The sequence below is a fragment of the Erithacus rubecula genome (genome assembly GCF_903797595.1).
Source record: "Erithacus rubecula genome assembly, contig: SUPER_Z_unloc_6, whole genome shotgun sequence".
Classification (NCBI taxonomy): domain Eukaryota; kingdom Metazoa; phylum Chordata; class Aves; order Passeriformes; family Muscicapidae; genus Erithacus; species Erithacus rubecula.
This window is the reverse complement of record NW_027635650.1, coordinates 103,035-130,931: the sequence shown is the minus strand read 5'-3', so window position 1 is coordinate 130,931 and position 27,897 is coordinate 103,035. Positions and strand designations below refer to the sequence as shown.

Below are 27,897 nucleotides of genomic sequence, written 5' to 3'. Positions count from 1 at the left end.
CTGCTCTGGAAGCAAAAACCACAGTCCTTCCTGCAGTAGGTATGATATAAAATGAAAATGTGAGGTAACTATTTATTGACTGTAAATCTCAATGTTTTTATCATTTATGCATAGTCACCAAGAGCAAAAGCAACTCATACCCCTGCCTACCTTTGAAAATGCACAAATGTCTTCCTGAAATTCTTCTTCACATAACACTAAAGTCTGAAAAAATGTTTGAGCTTTTAACAGTTGTGTTAATCTAGAGCAGTAGAAAGCCACTCTTGTCAAATAAGTAGAGTCAAATATCGTGACCAATGGCTTCAGGTACTACAAGGCTTGTCTGGGGTTCATAGGAATGTGAGAATATTCCTCCAGCTAGTGTTCTGAGGATCTGGACACTTTTCCTCTGAAGGGGTGCAGACTAGTCTTAAACATATTGGAAAGGTAGAAATCCATTTTGGTTCTCTTGTTCACATTAAAAATTGCTCCCAAGGGCATCAGTCTTTCATTCTCTTTAGTATACCTGTACAAAGGGAAGCAGAAATAACTGTAGCAATTCTCTTGGTGATGTAAAATTTTAAAAGTGGACTTGTTTAATAAATGAAACACACAACCTGAAGAAAGTTATTGGCTAAAACAAAGTGTCATCACTATACTCTTGTTAGCTGCTCTTCTGGAAGTGTGAGAATATATTTTGCAATGTTTTGGTAAGAAAAAAAAAGAAACATAAAGCAACTCCAATGTGAATAGAAGTATTTATCTATAGAATTTTCTACTCATTTCAAAACAACTGCAGCTGAATTTTCCAGGAAACTGACAATATATCAGAGAAGAAATTTCAAAAAATGCAACTCTACCCCTGAGACAGAAAGTGACTTCTGTTATTATCTTGGTATTATATTGGAATTAATGAGTCTGAAACAGAATTATTACTGAGCAGTGGATTTTTTTTTCTTTTTTTTTTTTATTAAAAAAAATTACATAATGACAGAATAATACTTTCAGCTCACCTCTCAAGTCTGAAGTATAGCATGATATTAGTTTAGTTACAGAGATAAAATTGAAAGACCATTCAAGACATGGGAGAAGGACATTTGTTATTTAAGACTTTTGTTTTAAATTACATCTAATATTGCTGATAATTTATCTAAGACCTTGTAGTAAAGTAAAGGAAATACTTGAAGTGTGGGTTGCAAGATTTTTTTCTGCAGTCTCCAGTGTCTTCTTCTGCTGCTGAGAAAGGGTCCCTGGTTTCTGGGGACCACAGGTGCTGTGTTAATACAAAGAATGCAAAAGAAAATACTGGCCTTGAAGAACCTTTAGTTTCAGAAAAAAAAAGCATGTATAATGAGAAACACAATAGTGATGAAGTGGTTTATATACAAAACATGTCAAAACCTCAGATGTAATTAACATTTAACCTGATCTAAGAGAAGCTGTGTTATTTCAGAGCTTCAAATTGTTCTTTAAGTTGCTGGGATGGTATCTCTGAATTCTTCGAAATGTATTCTCTCTGGGACTCTGAGGTTTCCCAGGTCAAGAACCACATGTTTAAATCTGAATACAGTCTTGTGGATGGATGAAAATTTTCTGATGTGTGTTTTGTTTTCTAATCAGTCTGTGGAGATGGCTTTTGTGAGGAAGAAGAAGGCTGCTCTATCTGTCCAGCAGACTGTGGGGAATGCCCTCTTTCTGTTGATGTTAGGATAGCAATTGCCTTACCAATATGTTTAGTCTGCACTGGCTTTATTTTGACAGTCATTGTAAGTATACCTGTTCTCTACTCTTTAATTTCCTTTCTTTTCCATGATTTTATTAGACAGAGTGGAGCTCTCCATTAGTAGAGGGAGTGATTTTCTTCTGCCTCCAGCAACTGTGCGGTTGGAAAAAAGCAGAAAGAAGGGAAGCAACTTTTAAATCTTCCTTATGAGGGAAGGCACATTGTACTAGGGTTTTTCATCCTTTAAGTTAGAAGACTGAGATGGAATGTAACAGGGGTATGGGTAGATTATGGTAAAGGAAAATAAGATTTTCCACACAATGGGGAGTAGGGCATGCCAATAAAATAAGATTACTTTTCAGTCACAATAAACTCTGTTCTGAAATTAAAGGCTACAAAACCCTATGGAGGCCAGAATTATAAAAGATTTCAAGAACAAATTAGATAAATTCATGAAGGGACTATCTCCACAAGAGGCCATTAAATCTCAGAGTCCAAATAAAACTTTAAAAGCAAAACATTCAAACTGGGATATTCTCAAAAGAAACATGGGGAGAAGATAATTTTTTTTTTCTCTTTTGGTCAGTTGATTTTTTTAAATAGGTTCATTTTCTTAGTATAAGAACCAGCTTGGTTTAGTTCAAAATCATTAATTTTGCATAATGGTTATCAATTATCATAGCAGGCTAAGCCAAAAGGGAATGAGAAGAGTGTATCAATATTGGAGAAGTAGTTTTGGGTATCTTTGAATGAAAATGTCTGTATAAAGAGGGAATGACATTATGGTTTATTCCTTAAGAGAACTTCTGGGAAAGAGGATCTACATTCCTTATGTGTCTGCATCTTGAAAAAAATGCATTTCTGAGTTTCATAGCAGAGATTTAGCAGGTGAATATGACAGTATTAGAGTAATTTTCTTGACTATGTTCATAATGGGTAATTTATTTAAACGTTGGCCCATATATCCTGTAAAACTACAAGGATTGTCTCAGGGATTCCTTCTCTTCCCATCTGATGCTGCAATTGCAGTGAACACCTGAGGTAGGTAGCTTCACAGGGAGGGAATGAGTAGGAGAAAGCTGATGGCCCACAAATTGAGGCTCTAAGGGAGTCCTGAATCACGTTATATTTGTCTTTCTGTGCCTCACTGTGTGACTTTGTGAGTTAGGAACAGAAGCCCTGTTGAAAGCTAACTGAGCATTCATGATCCACAAGGAAGTTGTGACAATAACTATAGCAACTATCCAGTAAAACCACATGAGCTAATAGAAATATTCAATTGGGCAGATGAGAAGTTTAGACAGTTTTAGATAACTGTCTTTTTAGAAAGAACGATGGAGATTCATGTCCTTGCATCTGTTTATTCGAAGTTCTTATAGCAAAATTAATCTATTATTTCTGCTGTTTCTCTGTAGGTTTGGAGTAGTTTGATTTTTTTCCTTCTTTCATTTCTGTAAACATATTCCTGCTAACTTCTTCAATAGCAGCATCATCATGAGGTTTTTAAGTTTTGTTGGTTTATTGGTTATTTTACTGTAATATGATAGGAAAGATTATTTTATCTAATTCAGGAATTGATATAATGTAAAAGGAACTAGCTGGGAAACGAATGCCTTCTTTAATACTTTAATACTTTAATATTAGTGTCAAAGGAAGCAAGCCTAGTATTTATTTCTTGCTAATACATCTTTGTATAGTCACACCTTTGCTAGATAAAATGTAGGTTTCTTTCCTCAGAAGCCTTTTGAAATAAATGGGATGACTTAATTTTGATTCAGTGAGATCTGTATTTTTCACCATTTCAACCAATATATCAACACAATCTGCACAACCTGTTCCTTGTCCATTATCTGGGCTTTTGTTACCTGTTTTTATGAATGCATCAGTCCTAATATTAAATTTCACACTAAAAAATAGTATAATGATGGTAAAATGCTGCTTGGATTTGACATTTTGGCATTGACTGTAGTCAACAACTGCATGATTTTATCTAATTTGAAAGCATGTATTTACACTTTGTAAATGTTAGTTTTGTATGCCAGCTCTACCAAAAAAATCAGCTATTAGCTCAATGCCTTCTTTACAAAGTAGCCACAGAATCCCTACCTAATATTCTTTATGATAGAGTATTTGAGATAATATGGGCTAATTTGTAGGACATGGGCTAATTCTATTCCAAGACAAAAGATACGTTGCTCCTTATCTCAGGATTGGGATGAAGTGTGTTCTTGTCGTGCACTTCCATAACATAGGGCACTTCCATGAGATGACACAATGTAAGCCCTTCATCTGATGATCAGGATGAAATGTAAGTGCATACATGTTGACAATAATGGAGAGTCTGTAGACAATGCAAAATATGACATGTAATTAGTCCTGGAATATAGCCTGTACAGTTTTTGATGTATTTATTAGATACTGTTTTCTTCTAAGCCTGTTATTAATGCTTCTGGTTCTAAAGTTACTGTAAGATATATGTTAAATGTTTGCACTTCAGATTTAGTTTGGATACTTTTAAATTCTCATATTTTATAAAAATAATCGCTGATTCAATTCCTTCAAAGACAGGAGGGCTGCATTAGAAATGATTTTTTTTTTACTTTTGTAGTGGTTTCAATATCAGAAGCAAAAGATGTTTTGGGATGAAAGCTGGATTATAGACTTCACCAGCATCAAACAAGGTTAGTAACTTGTAATTTTGAAAGTGTGATCAATTTCCTTATTAATTTTGAGAAATAATCTTAATTATATTGTTCATATTTTAATGGTCTTGCAAAAAGTGAAGCTGTTTTTGAAAGATGTATCCAATACTTCATCTCTGTAACTTCTGTGAGGTGCACACTCATATTTTTGTTTATCAGAACTTTAGATGAAAAAGTTATTTCAGATAGTTTCTTTCTTTTTATTTATGTTGTTAATTGAAAAAGACAAGCCTATCCCAAAATGAACAGATAAACTCAGGAATTGGATGAAATAAATTGCAATTTCTTCAGTGGATATACCTTTCTGTATCATTCATCTCATTAAGTTGCCCTGGAATTGCACAAATATATTGAGGGATATAGCACTATCTTAACTTCTCTCATTGTATGCTGTCTGTGGCAGACTTGCTGAAAAAAAATTAAAAAATAAAAAATTAATTTTGGCCAGAGGTTTGGAGGGGATTTTTCTATTTTATCTTCTGGTTATAAAATATTATTTAATTTGTTCTAATTAAACAAGTTAAGAATAAATTCAGGTGTTATATGTTTTATTTTGCTGTACTTAAGATACATATAGACTATTTGCTTTGCTGTTCGTTGATTTAGTATTCAGAAGGAAAACAATACCTAGATCCTCAGAAAGGTAAATCTATACAACTCTGCCCTGCTGATTGTACACACTCTCATTTTCAGCCTCTGGGAGAAATTGCTCACTGGTGTCTGCTTCGCCTGTGTTCTGTTGGGTTGCCAAAGTCAAGATGTTCTTGTGATAATAGTAGAGATACTTTTCACCCTTAGACTTGAACATTAATTTCTGTATACTTTTGATAAAATATCCTTGTTATGGTAAATAAGAGATTTTGTCTTGGGAATCAATTTGGTTACAGGAACCAAAATTAATTTTAATCCAGATTTGAGAAAACAGAAGTGGAGAAAAGTGTTTTTCAATACAGCAAAAAGTAACACAAGCAAAATTTTCAGCTGATAGTAAATTAGAAAATGCCATAACATCACATGTGAGGGAAAGCAATAGGAAAACACTGAGGCAAATTAGAAGCATGATCAAAAAAAAAATTACTGATTAAAATTACTTAGAATACTCCAAGAGGAAAGATGTAGCTGTTGTGAAAAAAACCCTGCAAAGCAGCAATACTGTTTGAGACTATTACTCTAAGAGTGATGATTAACAAGTTAATGAGGACTGATAATGTTATAAGGTTGCAGACAGTATGTCTTCTCTAGATAGAGTTGTTCAGATCTACCCACAGTATCCTGAAATGCACAGATATCTAAATGAAAGCACATCCTTTACACACCATATGTAGCACTCACTATGAAAAATTAGCTTTATTTTTTAAAGATAACTTCTTTTTTTAGTGTATTGCACTATGTATGGAAATACAGATATATATGCAGTCTTATTCTCAAAGCTATCTCAGGTATCTGTAATGTATTTCTGGGTGGAATGCAGTAGAAAGCTTCAAATGTCAATGCAATTTTGAACTGCATATGGATAATACTATGGTGTGGGAACATGGCAGTCCTGATTCAAGGTGAGATGTTGAACTTCCTCAGCAAGATATTTCTACTAGGGAGAGTTAAGAGGTCTCAGCAATTCTGAGAGTAATTGGCTAAATCTGGATTTTAATTGGAGATTTTTACATGATATGTCGTTCATTGAATTAGTTTTGAAGTCTTTATTTTTACTGTGAGCTGGTCAACAGACATTAAAAAATGTACATTGAACATCACTGGGATTTGTTTTCCTCTTACTGTATTGTTGCTCTTCTCTGACTTCTCTCTGGTGTCAGAATCACTTCCCACATTCCTGTACTTTACAGTCTTCTAGGAGCTTCAAATAGACTTGTTAAAGTATGGCACAGGGTTTACTCTCCTTCCCTGGGTTCTGTCCTCAGCTTCTATGTAGCAGCAAGGGCTAATCATCTCAAGAGCAGAGAAATGCAAAGTGCATGAAATCCTGAGGATTAGTGAGACATATCTCTGCCAATGAATCATCTTTGAAATTGTTAACTTTTTATGCAGCAGTCGCATTCCAAGCAATGGCTTTCTCTCTTAAGTATTAACAAGAGTAGATGAGATGCAAAGATTTTGAGGCTTCCCTAATGTTCTACCTCTGGAGTCTCCACCTGTGCATAAATAGGAACCTTCATGTGCCTTTTCTCATCCCACATCCCATTTAGATTGCATTATACAGACAGCTACAGGAAGCATGATGAGTGCTCCCCCAGCACCCAGTGACTCCAGCATCAGTTGTGTTACTGCTCTGAGCTCCTGCACAGCAGCTGCCAACATGTCCAGGGGGAAATACTTCACCCAGACTGGGAGATAGTAAGTCAATATTTTACTCATGTACTGCGATATCTACTATATTAGTTCCAGCTTGATTTCTGGTTCTTGCTACTTTGCATTGATAGGCAGTGAAAAAGCTTGAATTTATCTTGTTAGGCCTAATCTGGTAAGTTAAGATCATTCATCTGACTTCTATACTGCATATTGACTGTGTCGTATTTTACATGCCAGGCTTTTGGCTTGGTTGACTCATTTCTCCTTTTCTCTTAGGGTCTTGTTAAAAGATTGTTGGTACATAAGATGTCCTGCATCTGTTATTGAATGGCCCTTGCTGTTCAAATGTAACCAAGACTTTTATAAAACCCTTTATTCTAAAATGCAGGCAGAGCAAACTAGGTTCTTTGCTCTAAAAAAGGGCATCCTCTACAGTAGCACATGAGAAATCGTGTCCCTTAACCAGCTGGCACGATTCATGGTTCAGAGCATTTTACCTCTGAACCAAAATATAAAGGTGCATATCATGTAACTATAAGGACAAATGATATAGATATATCCTGCCATCCAAAAAGCAATTTTTTATAGAAGTGATAAAATTAATGGGTAGGAAAAGAACATGTGCAAAACTGGAAGGAGTACTTATCACTTGAATACACAGGGAGGGATCTGTGCTTTTCAGGATAAAGAAGCTTACTTAGTATCATTGGCTGGGGGAGAAAGTGCCTTCAGCACAAATTGTGGAAAATCACAGCCACTTCATTGATGAAATACTGTGTTCAGCATTGATATTTTTTGCTTCTTTCTGGATGGTGACATTATAATCATCATCATCACCTTCCTCAGATGACTCAAAGTCAAAAACATTTATCAAGAGTGAAAAATGTAAGAATGGGGGAATTCAGTCTCATACAAGTGCTACACTAGACACCTCGTACTCTGTATTTATATGGTAGTCATCAATGAAATTCCTGCAGATATCTCCACTGAGTTCCTTTACTCTGAAAAGGAAAATTGCTTTGCTCTATACTAAACTCAGCTGCTTCTTTGCTGAGAATGATCAACTCCATGAGTACAAAAGTATGTTAAATGTCAATGAAGGGTCTGCAGAACAGCAGCCAGAAGTAATGGATAGCTGGAAGGTGGCTGTATGTGTTTCTGTAGATTGATACTTCCTCTGCTGCTACTCCATCGTCAGACTGCCTCAACTGCCTCAACTGAGTCACATTCCAGATGTTGTCCACATATCAAGATTGATTGAATATAATCACTAATGGTTCCTTTATCAAAATAAACAGGATCCTGTTACTTGTCTTAGATTCAGATTTACAACCACATGTAGACATGCTTGAATTCTCTTCCTCATCTGTAGAGATGTGAAGCTGTTCCCTTTTGCAAACTATTTGCAGCCCATTTTTGTAGCATTGCTGGCTTCTGAAGTTGCCCTAAAACTGCAACCAGCATTTCATTCTGTTTCAGTGATGGTAGAACAGTGGCCATAAAGAAAATAATGAAGAAGGCATTTACATTGTCTAAAACCATACGTAAAGAAGTAAAGCAAGTGAGGTAAGAAGTGAAATCTTAGAACTGTATGTTGTTCCATTTTTGTACTCATTTTTAGGGCTTAAAAATCTTTCCAAATATGATTTTAAATTCATATTCCACTTTCTTTTGAACTTTGTTTGAAAGAGAACAAAGATCAAAATTTTCCTATGTCTGTTTTACTTTTTCTCTACATTGTGAGACAAGGCACTTGGTTTTCCAGTTGTGCAACAAAACCAGGACAGCAATCTGGGAAAATTACCATCGAGCTGTGATTTTTTGTTGATTTTCACAGGGAACTTGATCATCCCAATCTTTGCAAATTCATTGGAGGTTGCATAGAAGTTCCAAATGTTGCCATTGTCACAGAGTACTGCCCCAAAGGCAGCCTGAACGATGTGCTCCTTAATGAAGATATTCCTTTGAACTGGGGTTTCAGGTAAAAAACCCATGGATGGGAGGGAGGAAATAAGAATATCCAGTCCAACTTGCCTTTGGGGCATTTTGAGAAATCATATGTTTAGTCCTTGCAATACTAAGCCAGTGAGTTTTCAACTCTTTTTCTAGTTATACTGCAAAACTATTTTTAAACCCTTTTTTGCCATATAACTTTACTTAGTCCCCAAATATCTTAGGTATCCCTATTTAACTAAACCCCACTACATCTTTGTTTGTGAAGATATATTGGTGAAATGGTTAGCGTACCTACAAGTGGTTTATTATTCTTTCCAGTATAGGAAATGAGCTCACATTGTCAATGTCAAGCCTTCACAAAGGCAGTGACATTGTTTTTGAGATCAATCTTGACATCTCCTTTCTGCTTCTGCTATATGCTTGCCTTCAGCAAAGAAAAATGGTTTTCGAGGAGGAAGCCTTCCAAATAAAGCAAGCAAGATAATAAAAGTGTTTCACTTGTAAACATGTGAAAGCACTCCCTAGGATAAAAAAGTACTGACGATTTTTATAAGAAACTTCATGGTCTTGGCCTGTGAGCTCAGAGAGATACAGGTTTTCAAACAGTCACCTTAAGTGTTTTGGAAAAATGAGCATGGGGACACAATTTGAAAGCTATAGTTTCTGTAAGCTTTAGTAGGCTTTGGAGCCATCCTTGAGTGAAAGTGAAAATACTAGCTCACTGACTTTTGACTTTCAGGTTTTCTTTTGCTACTGATATTGCTCAAGGAATGGCTTATCTCCACCACCACAAAATGTATCATGGACGGTTGAAGTCTAATAACTGTGTGATAGATGACCGGTGGGTTTGTAAAATTGCAGGTAAAGAGAAAGCTAGAAAAAACTTTCAAAACTGTCCAGCTAATCCCCTAAATACAGATTTCATGCAGAACACTCTTTCAAAGTGCTTTCATGTTGACATTTCTTGTGAAATTGCTGACTGTACCAGACTTCACTAGCAGCACTTTATGCTGAAGCAAGCTTCATGTTACATTATCAAGTCATGTAGTACATGCCATGGATGCATAGTTCAAATCCTACAATTTTTTCAGTCTATCAATATCTGAGCAGAAACTCTGCCTTGTTCTGTATTTTGGTAGAGAGAGAAGCTTGAGGCATGGACAATGGTGTAAAGAGATGTAGTAATGCTGACTGATTGGTAAGCACAAGGTAGTTTAATGGAGAAAAGCAGTCTCAACGCAGTGCTTTCAAGTCTTGTTCACAGCACTCAATTGTGTTTCCTCAGAGATGGAGCTACAGGTCAGGTCTGCTCTTGGTACAAGAAGACAGCCTGTGGGGACAAGAAAACCACTGGAGAGTCTAGTTTAGTTTGCAGCTTCCAGAGGGAATTAAGGCAATTATCATCTCTTCTACTTTTTGCCCAAGTAGTGATCATACTCTGTAACCTATAGCCGTCCTAAAAGCAGCAGCAGCAGATGTGTTTTACAGTGGTATATCCTATGACTAAGGCTCCTACATGAGGCCAGGCCTGCTTCTCCAACTCCTTCAGTATCCTTCTGCCTTCAGAGCTGTCTACTCTGCTTGGAGCCTATGCTGGAGAAAAACATAAAAATTAAGCATAGTTATATTACATCAACTGCATAACCTTAGCTCAGCTCCTCTCAATTAAACAAGATATCTGTGAAATCATTCAGCAACTACTGTTTTGATTTTTTTCTGTATCAAACTGTAGCTTTTTCAAATCTTCATGGTTTATCTGGATGCAATAATGTCAAACAGACCTCACAAATAACAAATATGGGAGCTATTTTGAAAGTGATCTCCACATAAAGATTCAATTCCTAGGAACATCTTAATTAGAGGTCACTCCAGATAAAACCAGATGTCCGCATCCAGACTTTCCACACACTCAGAAGAGTGCTGTTTACGTAAGAAAGAAAACAGAAGTCAGTTGTTTTTTCCTCCTTCTTCCTGATTCTGAGTCATATGCTAAGAATTCCTTCTATATTAGGCTAGAAGTATAGATGTAAAGATGTTTCACATCTATGCTGCCTTTGTTCTGAGGCTAGTGGTGTTCAAGTAACGCCCACCATCTGATTTTCAGTTGTTAGTCTGTCTAACTAGTAATTACTTGAGCAACCTGCCTCCAGAGATAAGGAGCAAGGGACAAAGTAAAACAGAAACCTGTATTTACATGCTAACTCTTGCACTGAGGTGAGACTATTATCTGAAAATAATTTGATAAAATCATAAAATAATTCTGATTGTGGTGGATCACATAGCTTAGTTTTCCTGCTGTCATTCAGACTTGCCCAAATATTTGGTTTTCCAGATGCTGTATTTGCAATAGTTTAGTGGGGAAAGACCATTCAACCCCACTATATCTAGACTAAAATGTGCATTTAGAATAGAGAAAATTAATTTCTTTAGACTAGCTGTGTTACTGTGTACTTCTGTACATATTTCAGGGAAGTGTCCACTGAATAGTTTTCCTGTTTTCTTCCATTTTAGATTATGGTTTGCAGTCATACAGAAAAGAAGATTCTCCTGATGAATCAAGTTCATCCCAGCAGCATTTGATTTACACAGCTCCTGAAATACATACTCTTTCAGATTTTGAACCCAATTCGATGTCAGATGTCTACAGGTAGTGAGTTTTCAGCTTTAAGTAATCTTGAGTATTCCTTAATGACTGTTGGCTTGGCATAAGTCTGTTGTCACTCCAGGTACATGTTTGATTGTATTTTTAAAAGGATTGATCCTGGAATATAAAGCAGCATAGATATCACAGGGTCTTCAAGGTAGATAATCAAATACTGAATTCACCGACATTATTTAAAAACAGAGCTGACCCAATGATTTATAAGGAGCCACTTGACTAGTAAGATAAAAAGGCATGAAGATCTGCTATTATCTAATTATCCTTTTCTCTGTTGTTATGCCTTATGAAAAATAGATTATTTTCAGCAATGGCAATACCTTAAAAGTTAATAGCATCAGTGTTCTAGGATGTCATAATGCACATATGCATCCTGTAGTTCTATAACTGAATGTCAATACAATTATTTGGGGGCATATACATGTTGATGATATTTGGTTTACAGAGGAAAAATAAAGAGAAGGGGGAAAAAATGGATACACCAGAAAATAGCTCCATTCCTTTCCTTTTGAAAACCTTTATAGAAGATTGCTTTCCTGTGGCTTTCCCTGCTAGTGGTGATTGCTTCTATCCAACCACTTTTCAGATAAGTGGGAACACAATTGTAAATAAAGTCTGCATATACAACGTGCTTGAACATCATTAATTTTTACCTATTCTATCAGATTTACTGTGCAAGAATTTGAAGTCTCTGTAGTATTTCTGCCTATAGGCTTCAATGTGTCCTTAGAATTTGCTCCAAAATAGCCCAGCTAAGGCAGTTTGAGATTGTGTTGGTGGTACTTCTGGCTACAGTCATTTCTCCTATGTTGCTCTGTACTTTTGCAAGTAGACTTTGAAAGAGCTGTGCTCCAACTAAGCAAGAATTTTAGGGTTGTCTTATAGATTCCAACTTACCATTTCCCTGCAGCCAAAATGCATCCCAAAAATGTTTCCTTGGCTTGTTGTTCTCACTTTCCTCCTGTTCTGGGTAGGTATCATCATTTGAATTTGCAGGCAACTTTGCCTCCTAAAGGTATTTCTTGCCAAGGATTCCCCTTTGAAAAGTCTTTAGATCTGATTTGCTCACATCATATATGTCTACAATAAACTTTTGACAGACTGAGTGACTATTTCCTGGATTTATCTTGCTATCCCACCCACACCTACAAAATCCACACCTTCTTTTGTGGCACTGCAGTTATTAATGTCTTGGTTAAAAAAAAGGGTAAAAGCAGTGAGAGATAACACCAAAAAAGGGAGAAGAGCAACATGCAGACGGGGAAGTTGGAGAAACACCCTTTAAAATTAAAAACATTGTCTTCTTATCTGGGCTGTTCTTCAGAATTTGCATTTTAAAAAATTTTGTGTTTGATGATATGAGCAGGAAGTAAGCCTTTCTGATACATGTATTTGGACTCACTGGCCAGGCAGCACTGATCGAGTATTGAAATCCTCAGTTTTCATCTGTGCAGAAATTTCATTAATATTCCTGAAAGTGAGGCCCAAATAAAAAATGAGTAGAAACTGCAGGAGTGGGACTTGTGATTTAGTGTGCTCTTCCAGATGAATCACTTGCTTTTAAAGTTCTCTATGGAAAGTGTTGGTCAGATGGGAAAGCTAAAATGGAAATGAGAACAGAAGCATGAACATAGCTCCTGTTTTGAGCTGAAGAGGCTGTTTTCAGTCACAGTTTCTCCTAGATTGGTTCTTCTTGATTTGTAATCATCATGTGAATTTCTCTATCCACAGTGGATAAGTTAATTTTATTGGGTAGTGTGGCTGAAGATGAATTAAATCAATACTGCTTCATCAGACTTACTATAATCTAATTGCTGTCCTTGAAAATCTGTTTCAGCTTTACTGCCTCACCAGGACTGATTTGCTTTCTCCTACCAAATCAGCACAAAATTAATATAAAAATCTCATCATAATAATTTCTAAATTATTCATCATGTTTTATATGCGTAATTTTATTTTCCAATGGTGGTCCACAAGTGGGCTGAAAGATAGATAAACATACCCTGTTACCAGCAGAATTTCTTACAGAACAGTGCAACCATTGGCTTCACAACAGACTGAAAATCAATATTCTCCAAACAAGTAAATGTTACTAAGCTGAGAGGCATGTAGGGGTAAATTATTACAGTCTCATTATATACAGGCATCTTTATCTAGATTGCTGTCTGGAGCAGGTGCTTGCTTCTGAGAGATCACTATTCTGAAAGATCTCCAATGAGTTCAGAGAAAAGACTGAATTCTCTGTTTTCACTGTCTTTTTCCATTCTTCATCCTTGAGGAATGTGTTTGACCTTAGTTCAACTGAGGAAGATAATGATCACAAAAATATAATTCAGAAGGAACAAGCAGAAATGCTTACTATAAAATATCTTCTCTGGACACAGTGTGTCAACACAGACTTTATGGACATTTTCTAGAACAGTGATCTTTTCAGTGGCTGAGAAAAAGCCACTCCTCCCACTGGTGATTCCTATGAACCTGCTCCTGACCTTTGATTGGAGCAAAAATCAGACATCTGTGTTTAACTGTTAGGAATCATGTACATAAACCTGCACCTATCACCTCTGGATTCCATTAATTCTTACAGAGAAAGTTGCTTTGCTGACCATCAAACTCAAACATCTCTGGGATTATAACCATGAGAGAGAAATGCAAAGAACATTCAGTAGCAAATCTCTGAAAACACAATAGTAACAAGTAGCAGCACCATTGCCATCCTTTGTTTTTGAGATACTGGGATTTCAGTCATAGAATGGGGAAGAATAAGAAATAATGAAAAGAAGTCACCGATTAAATTAACTGTTATTGCATTACAATTTTTCTTCATTTTTATTCTGCAGTTATGCCATAATTTTACTAGAAATTGCCACAAGGAGTGACTTTCTGGCAGTAAGTAAAGATGAACTATCTATAGAATTTGCTTGAAAACTTTGATTCTGTTTCTACTGAAGACACAAACCAAACTTTGAGTTACTGAATCTTAGAGTTACTTTTTGACCATGTATTTTCCTCATGATTTTATGGGTGCCAGTTCAATTTCCATGGAACTTGCAATCAGGGTTTCCTTGTAGATCTACCAGTTTTCCCTTTCAGAGCTTTGAAGGAGAGCATATGATAAAAATAGTGTAGCTCCAAAACTTCCTTTCAATTAGTTTTGTGAGGCTTAATGACTAGGTGGATGCAGGGAGAATGAATGTATTAATATCTTATTTTTTCTCTTGCTTCTTCCTTTTCCTGTCGTTTACAGGCCCTTTTTTGTGGAATCTTACAATAATAAGAATAACCTGGAAAAGCAAATTAGTTGCTCTGCATAAGGAAAATATCTGTTTTGAATATGTCTTTTGTTCACCGATAAATAGCAAACACAAAAAGAATGTGCCTTGAAATTGCAAACAGATGGTCTGGATACATAACCACATTCTCTCTGAAGTAATTTGTTTAACAAGATTGTAACAATAAAGACTTGATACTACTATTTTTCCAGTTCTGACAGTTTGTGATAATAGACTAATACAGTCCTTGTGTTCTCTTAAAATTTTCGCAATATTTTGCCAGGTATTCATTTGTTTCAAAAATTGTTTATGTCATATATACATTGAGATTAAGGCCTGCCAGCCTTGAAAAAACTTTTAGACAAGGTGACCCATTTTAGACTGGGTTATATATTTTTTATCCTTTCTTTTCCCTTGTGCTCTTATGAAAAAAAAAAAAAAAAAAAAAAAAAAAAAAGCTGACTTAGAGGTGATAGAGAAGATGTTATAAAAGTGATGTTGATAATAATAATATATTTTCAGTGGCTGTCATGAGAAACAACACTTGTATAAACATTGTTTAATCCCCTTTTCTTTAGAAAGATGATGCACATTCAGCTGAATATTCTTGGTGCCCACCTTTGGCAGAATTAATTTCAGGAAAGGCTGGGAATTCTTGCCCATGTCCTAGAGATTATATAGAGGTGAGTAAAATACAATATTGTGTACTAAAATAATTTATTGAAGTGAATTTACAATACATCATAGAAGTTTTATGGCAACATTACTTTTGATAAATATAAATGACCTGGAAATCAAGAAGTACACCTCAAACAAGTCAAAATTATAATAGTTAACATCCTTAATAAAAAACCTCTCATAGTGGCAGTGAAAGATTCAGTTGTCCCCTCCTACTGCTGGTATAATAGATTATGTTTTTAATATTCAATAATTGATTTTTGTGCAATTTTGTTTTATTATAAAGTGTTGAATTCCATACATATTTTATGTTAGTAATATCTAGCTTACTGACAGAGGGTTTTCACATAATGAAGTCTGTCTCAGGCAAATTACGAGTTTGGTTTGTTTCTTATGCAACAAGGTTTTCTCTTCAATAGTCTCAATAAAGTACACTCCCTCCCAGTTTAATTAAATCAGAACAAGATAGGATCATTCTCATTTCAGTTTAAGCACAGTATAATTTACCCTTGCTGGTTTGTAGAAACATAAATGTAAAAAAATTTCTCCTTAGCAGCACTGGTTTTTAATCAGACCTTAACTTTCCTAAGGCGTACTTCAGCTCTTAATTTTTTGTGAAATTTATGTACAGGCAAGTCCTCTGAAACCAGTATGTGACTCAAAGAGCGTAACACTCCCATACAGCACAAGAGCTTAAGGAGTGTTCAGCAGAAAGAACTGTGTATCTTACTCATGCTTTCCTACTGCAGAATTTTCATGAACTAATATCCTTCATTCAGCAAAAACCGGTAGAACTCCAGAGGCTTCAGTACATCTCTGACACTTTTGCAGGTAGAGCTTCACAGCCAGTTGGCACCAAGAGAACAGAAGTATTAACTTAAAATACTGCTTGTGCTTGGAATAATAAAAGGCTGTTTACTTTGCTCACTGTCTTTCTCTTCTGCAGTTAATTGAAAGGTGCAGAAGAAATAATCCATCCCAAAGGCCTACATTTGAACAAGTCAAGAAAATGTTGTACAAGATGAATCCTGTTAGCCCTGTCGACATGATGATGACTCTGGTAAATTTAGCTTTTTAATCCAACCCGTTCTGCTCACTTTCAATAACTTTTGCCTCAGTCCTTCAGGGTTGTTTTTTTAAATCTTATTCCCCTTGCTTGGTGAAAAAATCCACTACTATTTGTTTCGTTCTGTCGGGCTGACTGTAACTGCAGTTCAGTTTGAAACCCAGCTTTCCTTCTCATCCAGTTTTTTAGTTTTTTCAACTTCTTTTTGGGCTGAACATTTTCTTTGTCTGTCAAATGTTGTTTGTAAACTATATTCCCACTTTCCTGTGGCTCAGTGGTCTTATAGTACCAGGGATATAGAATACCTTCATGCTACAAATAGCATGTTTATAAATAATTTTGAGGAATGTATCTGAAGCTCATCAGCAGAGAATATTCCTGGCTCCACAGACTATTGTCTCACATAGAGGAGAGATTCAAACAGCAAAGCATAGATTAGCATAGTAAGATTTTTTATGAAAGAGCATTGTGGGATTTTGATAAAAGATTGAGACCTTGTTTTGTTAAGCTTTTTATCCATGTCTGTAGGCTGCTCTCTGCATTGGATTTGGACCCTAAAGTTTGCAATGAAATTTGAAAAGACTGAAATTGCCTTCTGCTGTCTTGTGTGTAAGCAACAACCTCAAGTCTAGATTCATAAAATTACCTAAGGAGAAATCTAATCTTTGGATTTTGTAAAAAACTGTTAGGTATCTTAGACTTGTGCCTTTTTTTATCTCTGAATGTTTTCAAAGCAGAATCATTCAAATACTTAAATCTTATCCAACTAGACATTTGTTTCAGTAAAAAGATTGATTTTTAATAAATTTTATAAAATTCTCTGTTATTTAGATGGAGAAATATAACAAACATCTGGAGATACTAGTTGCTGAGAGAACCCAGGATTTAATGCATGAAAAACAGAAGACTGATCATCTGTTGTATAGTAAGTTATAAAGAAAAAAATACTGGATATTTTTCTCAATAATAATTTTATCTCAGCTGTCTAACTACAAACAAGAACCATTTGATAAGTGATTATTTAATAGGTAATGTTTAGCTAGCAAGGAATGAATATACTTTTTTTCATAAAAATCTGGAAAGATATTTAGCTACTTTCTGTATAGCTATATTCTGTACTGTATTTCCCCCCTAGAGATCAGTATGCTCATCTGAGAGTTATGGCCCAAAATTCATAGTGCTCTGATTTTGCATGTGTGGCAGGCCTTTTACATACTCATAAATGTTGTGGAATTGTAGCTGGTTGCTTTTGACAGTGTGTGTTCCAAAATTCTGTAAGAAAAAAAGGCTTAAAGAGATGGGAATAGCATATAAGAGAGGAAAAAACAAAGGGATGTGAAAGTGCAAAATAGGGGGAACAAAGATGATTTAAAAAACAAAACAAAACTGGAAAATGATAGTAAACAAACCTAACACAAGTAGAGAGCAGTAGCAAAGAGTTGACAAAGAAGGAATTAGTAAAATCCTAGATCACACCATTAAAATCTAACCTTACTTTTTCTTGGAATGTATAGATACTGGCTTGTTTGGTCTTAAAGTTATGGAACATGTGAAAAATTTGCATGGGTTATCAGTGAGATTTATGGTAAATTCTCACATTATAGCAAAGCAGATTTTGATGCCAAAGTCCATTTTCGCCTTCATAATATTTTGCATTTGTGAACAATTTTTGTGCTTTTAAACAAGCACATTATGTTTAATGTGTTCTTTTATCCACGTAAAAAGATTACAATGCTCTACTTTCTACAACAGGTATGCTGCCGAAGCAAGTAGCAGATGATCTCAGGCAGGGAAAACCTGCACAAGCTCAGAGTTACTCAAGTGCCACCATCTTCTTCAGGTAAATAAAAATGAAAGATAGGACTAGAACTGTATCCTACAGAGGAAACTTCTAGGTTTCTAGTGGAGTTGAAGCTCCTAACTGAGTACAGAATTTGTCTAAACTGCCACCTATTGTAACAGGTAGCTCTGCTAAAGAGTATCTTCAAAATTCCCACATCTCCCTATTTTTCATTATAATTACTTAAAAATTACATTACTCTGGAGTTCCAACAAACAGTAGCACGTCACTTTACATATGTTACACATGCATGAATGTATGTTTCATAAGATAGGTCTAAGTAAAAAATCCACCTTTTAGCCTGTGTAAAGAAAATTTGTCTATCCTTAGAGTTCACCTGGGTTTAATTAGTTTTAATTCTTTATATGTGCAGAAGGCAACATATAAATAGCATGACTTCTCTTGTCATAAATTAACAGATATCAAGTTCTCTTTTTTTCACTTATACGTATAGAATACTGCTTAGTCTGTTACAGGTTAAAGTCTACCTGTAAAAGTGCTTTACTGCATTGCTAAGCAAAAAGACTTAGGTCAGTCTGTCCTTTCAAATGGAAGGACTCTTTTGTAAATTTAAATGAATGAAGACAAAGCTATCCAGTAAGAATATTTGCAAAAGAATTATTGAAAAGAGAAGACTGATGTAATTGCATTGAGAAATTTTTTGCAGTGTGTTTAAGATTACTAATCAGCAGTGATTAGGACAGTGGATGATTGTACTCTTTCTGTTGTGTTTTAACAGTGACATTGTTGGTTTCACCGAGCTGTCCAGCAGCAGCACCCCGTACCAAGTAGTAGATCTCTTGAACAAGCTTTATACCACTTTCGATGAAATCATAGATAACTATGATGTCTATAAGGTGGAGACAATAGGAGATGCCTGTAAGTTCCTTAAGCTGTGGACAATGATGGGCCTAGGGCACCAAGACTGAGACTCTTTGATGACAAGGAGGAACAGCTCAAGGAGATTTGGGAAGTTTCTTACCACTGTGAAGACCCAATAAAACAATTAGGATGTGAATGCTACCAGACCCCTAGTGTTTTAGGAACATTTTCCTGCATTCCTTTAATCATCTGTATGATTGATAAGTGGTGTGAATGGGACAAATTAATTGAGTAAAATACCGCTGCTGTTTATTTGGTTCCTGTGACTAGTGAGGTCTAACTCTAAGTCTTGGCATCAGATTAATCCCAGTTGGAAACTTCTGTATCACAGGAACACAACTAAAAAAATTACCTTCTACATGGGATCATAGATGTCATACCCTAATCTTTTTTATCTGTCTTTTTTGCAAAGACCATAACAGCAATCTTTCTTCTAAGACTATAGGGGCTTGACTTCCTCTTCTCATTGAGTTTGTAGGAAAATGTCTTTATATTTGCTACCATGGCAATCTAGGGGGGATAGACAGTGATTAAAGTTGAGTTCCATAAAAACTAAGGACATCTAACTGGGCTTTTAGGTGAGACAGACAGAATTCCTATAAGACATATGGGAGAATAAAAGCCCACTCTTTTTTTCTCTGTGGAGCTATTGAACACATTCTTGAGCATAAAATTCCTGAACAAATGCCCTCCATAAGGATCATAGAATCGAACTCCTGGCCCTGCACAGAACCATCTTCAAGAGTCCTACCATGTTTCTGAGAACATTGTCCAAAAACTTCTTGAGCTGTGTCAGACTTGGTGCTGTGACCACTTCCCTGGGGAGCCTGTTTCAGTATCCGACCACCCTCTGGGTGAAAAACCTTCTCGTGATACCCAACCTAAACATCCCCTGGCACAACTTCAGGCCATTCCCCAGGTCCTGTCCCTGTCACCAGAGAACAGGGATCAGTGTCTGCCCCTCCTGTTCCCCTCACAAGAATCTGTGACTACAGTGAGGTCTCTCCTCAGTCTCCTCCAGGCTGAACAGACCAAGTGCCATCAGCCACTCCTCACACGGCTTCCACTCTAAACCCTTCACACCCTCATGGCCTCCTTTGGACACTCTCTGACAGCTCAATGTCTTTTTTGTGTTGTGGCACCCAGAGCTGCCCCCAGCACTGGACATGAGACTGATCAGGACAATCCCCTCCCTTGCCCAGCTGTGCTGCTGTGCCTGATGCTCCCCAGGACACTCTTGGTCCTGCTGGTGCCAGGGCACTGCTGGCTCATGCTCAACTTCAATCAGGACCCCCAGGACCCTTTCCTGTACTCATTTCTGCTTCCAGCCTCTTCTTTCCCAGTCAGTCTTTTCATCCAGGGTTGTCCCATCCCAGGAGCAGAATCTAACACTTCTTCTTAAACATGAAGCTGGTGATTGCCCAGTCCTCAAATTTCTCAAGGTCTCTTAGCAGGCTCTTTCTGCTTGTGAGGAATTTAGTAGCATCAGAATTTAGACTTGGTATCCCTTCCAGTCCAAGCCATTTATGAAGCTGTTGAAGAGCACAGGGCTGAGGATGGAGCCCTGTGGAACCCCACACTGATAGGTCACCAGTCTGGTGTCACCCCATTCACTGTAACTCTTTGTGCCTGACCCCTGAGCCAGTTGCTCACCCATCCCATGATGTGTTTATCTAGCTCTGAGCTGGACAGTTTGTCCAGAAGGATCCTGGGAGAGGGAGTATCAAAGGCTTTACTGAAATCCAAGAAGATTACATCAACTGTCTTCCCTTGATCACTAGGGTGGGTTGTCCTATCATAAAAGGAAATCACAATTGATGATCAGGGCTTTCCACTCATGAAGCCTTGCTGGCTGTGACAAATGGCTGTGTTGTCCTTCAGATATTTTTCATTACCTCACAGGGAAATTTTTTCTGAAATTCGGCTAGGCATTGAAGTGAAAGTGACAGGCCTGTAGTTTTCAGGGTCATCCCTCTTGCCATTCTTGAAAATTTGGACACTATTGGCCAGCTTCCAGTAAAACTGGAACTTCTCCAGATTTCCATGGCCATTCAAAAAACATTTTGAGAGATCTTACAATGACTTCACCTGTTATTTGAGTACTGTGGAATGAATCCCATCAGATATTATAGATTTACAGGGATCAAACTAGAGCAGCAAATCCCACATAAATTCGGGGTTTAGTGGGAGTTTATCATTCTCACAGTCATGGTTGTCCAGCTCAGCACTCTAAGACCCAAAGAACCAATCATCAGTTTTTAAAGCATAGTGCAGGATGCTTAGGACAATGCCTAATGGGAGTCATTGCCCAATGACAAATATTGTCCAATATCTGCCCAATAACAAAAGATACTGAACAGTCTGTCCCACTTTAGGCATTCTCAGTGGAGGGGAGAATGAAGCAAGAAAGGATTAGAGGGAGTAAATCTTATGTAAAAATAAGAAGGAAATATAACATTTTTCTTACGTAAGGTAATTCCATTCTTGAGCCATTTCTCTAGCCTTCTTTTGTTTCTGGCTTTTTGCTCAGCAGGCACAACTGTGCCTTGGGATATGAATGAATAAGACTTATTTATTTCTTTTAAGTTTTTTTTTATTGTAGGCAGCTTACTTTAGCAAATCTATGTGTAATGTCAAAGGTTAACACAGTTGCATTGTTGTTTTAAGATATGGTGGTGTCAGGAGTACCCAAGGAGAATGGGATCCTTCATGCTGGTGAGATTGCAAGCATGGCTTTAGACCTTCTGGATGTCTGCAAGACTTTTAAGATCCCTCACAAGCCCAGTACCCTCCTAAAGATAAGAGCAGGAATACATTCAGGTATGTTGAGATAGCTGAAAAAGTCTTCCTCTGGCCTTAGAAATCCCTTTGTAGTGGCCATTTCCTCTCCATTAAAAATGAAGTTAATTTTTTGATATGCAGTGGAACAAACATAGAGATCATCCCAACAGAATAATTTATTGGACACATGGGGTATTGGTACCCAGTTTTGAATACAACATTGGAAACATCCCAAAGCCCCTGTGCCCTTGCTGATGTTAGAACTGCCATTCTGTGTCCCTTACTTTTCCCTATCAGCTGTTCTCAAAACAGTGAGTTGTTTCTTGACACTCTGATCTAGCCTTTACTCTCAGAATCTTAGGTCCCTGATTTAATCTGATGTATGATTGCAATTCTTTCTTAATAGACAGAGTTGGACATGTCCTGTGCAGGCCAGCTTCTGCCAACTAACTAATCAGCGTACATTATCTTAACAAAAAGTCATATAATCTATGTCTTTAATCACTTTTAAGACAGATTTGTAATCCATGTAAGGACCATACTTAGACACTTAGACTTTATCTGGTTAACAAATTAGACTTAAGATGGGGTAGGAAACAGCCACTAGGTGCATAACTGATTATGTGATTTATAAACATAAAATACCTTGTTTTCCTTTTCCTAACAGGGGCAGTTGTAGCTGGAATTGTTGGAACCAAAATGCCACGGTACTGTTTATTTGGAGATACTGTGAACACAGCTTCCAGGATGGAATCTACTAGTGAAGGTAATAAGGAACAAACTGCAGGTGGGATTTTAATCATCCCTGAATTAGTTATTTTAAAATGTTGGGATGAGTCTTGAGACTTGACCTATTCAAATGATTCTGAATCCAATCAAGAGGCTTTTGATTTCTGGGTCCAGTCTGCCTAGGGACAAATTATTTGAGTGATATTCTCTACAACCATTTTTGTAACAAGATCCCCTTATTTCTCAAGTCTCAGAAAGGGATTTTTGTGGCCTTGGTGTTCTCTACAGTAAAAAAAAAGGTAGGAATAAAACAGAATGAGAGGCAGGTGGCTTTTTTCACTATTTCTATTTGTTCCTGGCACCCAGCTGGATTTATTGCAAAAATATTTTAATTACTCCTCTTTTATTGCTGATAATTTTTTCTAATGGAAAGCACAAGAAAGAGTAGAACACCATGGGAGCTGTGTCTGTGTCTAAGCAGTATAGAAAATGATGTATGTGTCCTCTAGAAAACAGTTTAAACAGAAATGTTGTGGGGATATTCTCACCACCTCTTCCTAAGAGATAACAGAGCTCCAAGTTTACTTAGCAAACTTCGTCTTTAGCCAGTATGAATATTTGGAGCCTCAGATTCTGAAATACTTTAGCTGATCTAGATGAACTGAAAGGAAAAAAAAAAGACTGAGCGATTCAATGTCACAGAACTGTGATGTCTTGTTTCTTTTCCTTCATGAAACGAAGCTGAGTTGTTTTATGGCTCATACTGCAATCTGTTTTAAATTAACTAGGCACACTCAAGATTCTTCAAGTTTAATTTCGTGGTAAAAAACAATGCTTTCAACATCTATCATGATTCACTAGAAGCAAGGCAGAAAGGCAGGGAAATGGTTCTAAATGATGGATTTGAAAATTTTGAAAGGCTTTGAGAATCACAAGCATCCATTCCTTCTCACCATTTTTATTTTTCCAAAGCAAATGCTAACCTGGATGGAACACCTATAACTTCATTTTCTTTCTGTCAGTCTCCCAATTAACTCCTTTCATGCTCATTGTGTCATCTTTTCTGAACTCCTTTACAACTAATACCTCCAAAATCTGCTTCCATCATTCATGAATTATCTTTTGTTCTGTATGTCAGTCTCTTTCTCAGATGGTGCATCAACACTACAGACTTTGAAATGAAGAAGAACATTTATCTTTCAAGCCTTTATTTTCTTTTCCTCTTTTTTTTTTGGCTACATACATCTGAGGACCTCAAATTACATTACCAAGTTTTGACCCTAAGATGATTGCTTTGAAATAAATTGATTACTAGCAATGTGCATTAAAAATTGCTATCACCAGGAATCTGAGTGCTAGTGTCTTTTTCTCAAGCAAGATAACAAGTTGAAATATAATGCATCTACTGCAAAGGATATTTCTGAGATATGTATCTACATATGTTGATACTGCAGGCAGTGCTTAAACAAATAAAAGTGGATGTTATATAACTGTCATTTTCTAATTTAACAAAAATCAGTTAGACAATCTTAGCCAGTACTGCTATCATCTGGGATGTTTTTTAAGCAAAGAAGCATAATGATTGGCTCTGTGTCACAGAACATTATAGGTGAAAAAATCTTCTTGTAAATTTTTAAAAATTTTGGTGAATATAATTTATTCCCACTGTCTTAATTTACAGGTTTCATTCTGGAGTCAGAGCAAAGATGGCTATTTCTTTATTGTTTAGACTTTGCTGAAAACTAAATATGCTGAGAAAGACCTGGCTCTTTATTGACTAGGAGGTAGAACTGTGTATAGTTTTCTTCACCAAATGAAAAGGATACTCATCAGTAGCACAGATAGACAACTGCAAGGAATGCAAAAATATTAGGTGCAGAAGTAGTGTTTGTTGACAGACCCATATTTGTCCTGAGATGCTCTCACAAATAGGCCAGGATACTGGAGCTTGTGTGCAAACATTTTGAATAACAAATAACAAGGAATGAAAACAAAGACTTGAAAAAAATACCCAAGGGGGAGTTCATTAATGAGTCTTGAAATTTTTAACACATTATTAGAGATGGATCTCTCTTAGATGTATAAATTGTTTGCTAATATGGACTTTCTCTTTCTTTCCAGCTCTTAAAATACAGTGCAGTTCAAGTGCATACCAGCTGTTGGACCAGATTGGAGAGTATGTGTTAGTATACCGTGGGAATTTACAAGTCAAGGTGTGTATGCAACATTTATACTCAGCTTTTCAGAGAGGAGAGTGTGAAAGTACTCTGGAGTCCCTGAATTTTAACCCATGCAGTCCCCTATATCTTTTAGTCCTCTGTATCTCACAGTGCTTTCGTTAGACTAATTCCCATACTTGAAGAGAGCATGTTCAGATTTTAAGCCAGGATCAATTCCATGGACTTGTTCATGGGACAAACCTGGTAGGTCAGAGATGAAGGACTTAGTCAAGCCTGGAAGTCTTCCATGGCACATTCACTGTCACAACTGCTTGAAATCAAAAAAGGTCCTTCAGAGACATCACAAATCATCATGAGTTCCACAAGAGAATTAGCATGCTTGTGGATCCAGTTTTGGATGGGACTTCAAAAAATTGTTTTAATTGATATTACTGCTATTATCTTTTATGGAAAAGTTTTATGCCTCATTTTTCCTCAATGTAAAGTGGCTGACATGCACATGTTTCTCCTTTTGGGACTTGTTTGAGTTGTAGTAACAAAATTATTTCATAAATGCCAGTGTTGTAACCCTGTGACTAATATTCTTCCTTAGGGGAAAGGAGACATGGTCACATACTGGCTTGAAGGTAAGAAAGCCTCAGTCACCCAGCAGGCAGTCACCAGCACTCCTGGGACTCCTCAAGATGGGAACAGAGTTTCGTATAGTCCAATACCAGGTGTTCTTCCCGGTGGTCCTCCCTGAAGTCCTGCTTCCTAGTCACTCATTAACTCCCCTATCCCTTCTGCTTTCAGTCTTACAGGTCATCCTGCTGAATTAGAAAATTAGAAAAGAGATAATACACCCCTTTGGCCTTGTGAATGTATGAGCTCAGGCTCTATTTACAGATGCTCCTCTCAGCAGTGGCTTTGAAAATACAAAAAAAGCAAAATGCCTGTTTTATGGAGTAATACATAGAAATGGCCCAGCAGCTACCAGAGCAGAAGGTAGCTCCCAGTGTTTCTTCTTGATGTGATTTTGATGGGAAATTCTCAGCCAACAGCCACCATGACTTCAAAATAAGCTGCTGGGACATTCCAGCCTGTGAGGTGCTCCCCCAGGAAAGGAGACAGCGTAGTGTTACTGTTTAGTGATATCATAAACCCTGGGGCATGGTTGGTTTTGTGCTGTGAAAGGGAAAAATGAGGTGTGTATTGTGTGAGGAAGTAAGATCCATCAAAAGAGGAGGATGGAGCAGAGAAATTATAGTGGATACAAGTTGAAACAAGAATTTGTACTCCTACTTCCATTTCATCCTTACTGTCTGGAGCATAGAAAGAAGAATTAAGAAAAAAAGTCTGGTGTGTTTCTATACAGCCATTTCCTAGTGACATCTGCCATCTTGCTGCAGAGACCTGAAAATCTTGGGAGAGGAATGCAAGACCTTATGTGCTGTTGCTAAACAGGATAAAGTTCACTACAGCTGCTCTGTCTTTGGCTGCTCTGGGACTTCTCTGAAAAACAACTCTTAACATTAGTTGATGTTGTTCCTTTGACAAAAGTGGCAGTGAACCTACTATTGCTGATAGTTGTCTGTCAGTGAAATCAGGCAGCCCTTGAGCCACTGTGTAATTTAGGACACAGTTTAGGAAAGGTCATTCCTGAGCCAGCATTTCCTGTAAAGAGAGAACCAACACTATAAGTGGAGTAATCTCTAGATGAGCGTGATTCCATGAGCATTGATGGTGTTGGCTGTATTTAAAGACTTACCTTTTGGGGCTAATCTATTTTGGAGAGTTTAGCCCATTCTAGTTCAACTGGCTAGCAATCTAACAGAGTAAATGAAACGGAGAGACAGAGAATGTCAAGTGTCAAAGCATTTCCACCATAACGTGAACTAGGCTGGATAAAGCTAAAGGGGAGGAGATGAAAAGGAAGGACTTTGAGTGATATAGCACCCCTTACTCCTGCTTATTCTGCTCCCTTACCCTAAATAAATTTGTGTAGTTAAACCAAGCAGTTGACTACTTGTTCATGTTCCTATGTAGCTACATAGCTAGAACCTTTAATTCCAAATATGTGCTGTGTGATAGTGATAGGACTGTCATATTATGATCTTTTTTCATCTTCTGTGAGAAGTAAAGGCAGCAGTAATGATAGATTTTTCTGGAATGCCTAAGAGAGGCAGAAAATTAAACACATTCAAATTGTTGGAGATTTTTTTTTAGCTACACAGAAAAGATATATGGAATTCTGAGTCTGTGTATGTCTCAGAATGTATATGCAACTTGAATGGAATAAAAATTGCAGCAAGGGGCATAGACACATCATATTTTGGCACATGAGATCCCAATATAATGTCCAGCCAAATTTTTAATTTGTTTCATATTTTTCTAAGCTTAAAAATTCCATTCTTCTTTTTAAAATTTTGTATTAGAAGGTATAGTATAAGTACTTGTTTTGCAATCTTAGCAGAACAAACCTTTCAGTTATCATTAGCCCAGAGATATCCTCTAATACAACCATTTCCTTCATCCAATTGCTATCTAGAAATTGTGAAACTCTCTGCTCTGTTTTAGTACTTCATGATGTATTAGTTTACATTATCTTAATGATATTTGTATTTGCTTATGTTTTATTAAAAAGATGCATATCCTTATCAAATGTGGATGTGAAAGTATGTGTTTTGTCCATAGTATTTCAGTTTTAACTCTTCTGCTTTATTTTAATGTTGTCTATAGAATTAAAAGACTTTTTAAAAGCATCTTATCAGTTTAAAATCTTCTAAATAAAAATGAGTGATGAGTGACTAACAGCAAGCTTGCTGTATTGACAGCTTTAACCACTGACAAGTCCTTGGGTAATATTCAGGTTATGCTGAAGATAGCAGAGACTCTTGCTGACTTCAGGCAGTTTAGAGCCTGGTAGTTTTCTATAAAAGAGGCACAGCCTGAAGAGCACCTGGGTCAGCCTACTTCAGTTTTATTGTTACTTCCTGATCCTCTCCTTGAACAGAGCATCTCCAGAATGAGAATTACTTTCTACAGACTGTTGAATCTGTCATGTCTTTCCTGCAACTTCAAGCAATAGTCCTTATTAATGTCAGTTTGTCTGAAGACTATGATGATGGGACTGACTTCAGAAGATAGAAGTATGGTAGTGAACATTA

At 36.7% G+C, this 27,897-nt stretch overlaps 1 protein-coding gene across 1 annotated transcript; it reads left to right on the top strand.

Annotated features, from left to right (window-relative positions):
- Positions 1 to 26,710, top strand: LOC306815059 (atrial natriuretic peptide receptor 2-like). The gene is made up of 17 exons (XM_079331666.1): positions 1 to 39; positions 4,311 to 4,383; positions 6,606 to 6,753; positions 8,188 to 8,274; positions 8,546 to 8,689; positions 9,404 to 9,525; positions 11,176 to 11,311; positions 14,164 to 14,212; positions 15,174 to 15,278; positions 16,220 to 16,333; positions 17,171 to 17,264; positions 18,092 to 18,179; positions 18,919 to 19,058; positions 21,729 to 21,881; positions 22,510 to 22,608; positions 24,693 to 24,784; positions 25,344 to 26,710. The coding sequence occupies exons 2-17, from the start codon at positions 4,335 to 4,337 to the stop codon at positions 25,491 to 25,493; spliced, it is 1,770 nt and encodes a 589-aa protein (XP_079187792.1). The 5' UTR covers positions 1 to 39; positions 4,311 to 4,334; the 3' UTR covers positions 25,494 to 26,710.
- Positions 26,711 to 27,897: the final 1,187 nt, after the last annotated feature.

What these genes read in the sequence shown, in the direction of transcription:
- LOC306815059 (XM_079331666.1), top strand. Translation starts at nt 4,335, where the DNA reads ATGTTTTGGGATGAAAGCTGGATTATAGACTTCACCAGCATCAAACAA. An exon ending in TTCACCCAGACTGGGAGATA is followed by an intron (nt 6,754 to 8,187) that starts GTAAGTCAATAT and finishes ATTCTGTTTCAG; the next exon opens with TGATGGTAGAACAGTGGCCA. An exon ending in AGTGCCACCATCTTCTTCAG is followed by an intron (nt 18,180 to 18,918) that starts GTAAATAAAAAT and finishes GTGTTTTAACAG; the next exon opens with TGACATTGTTGGTTTCACCG.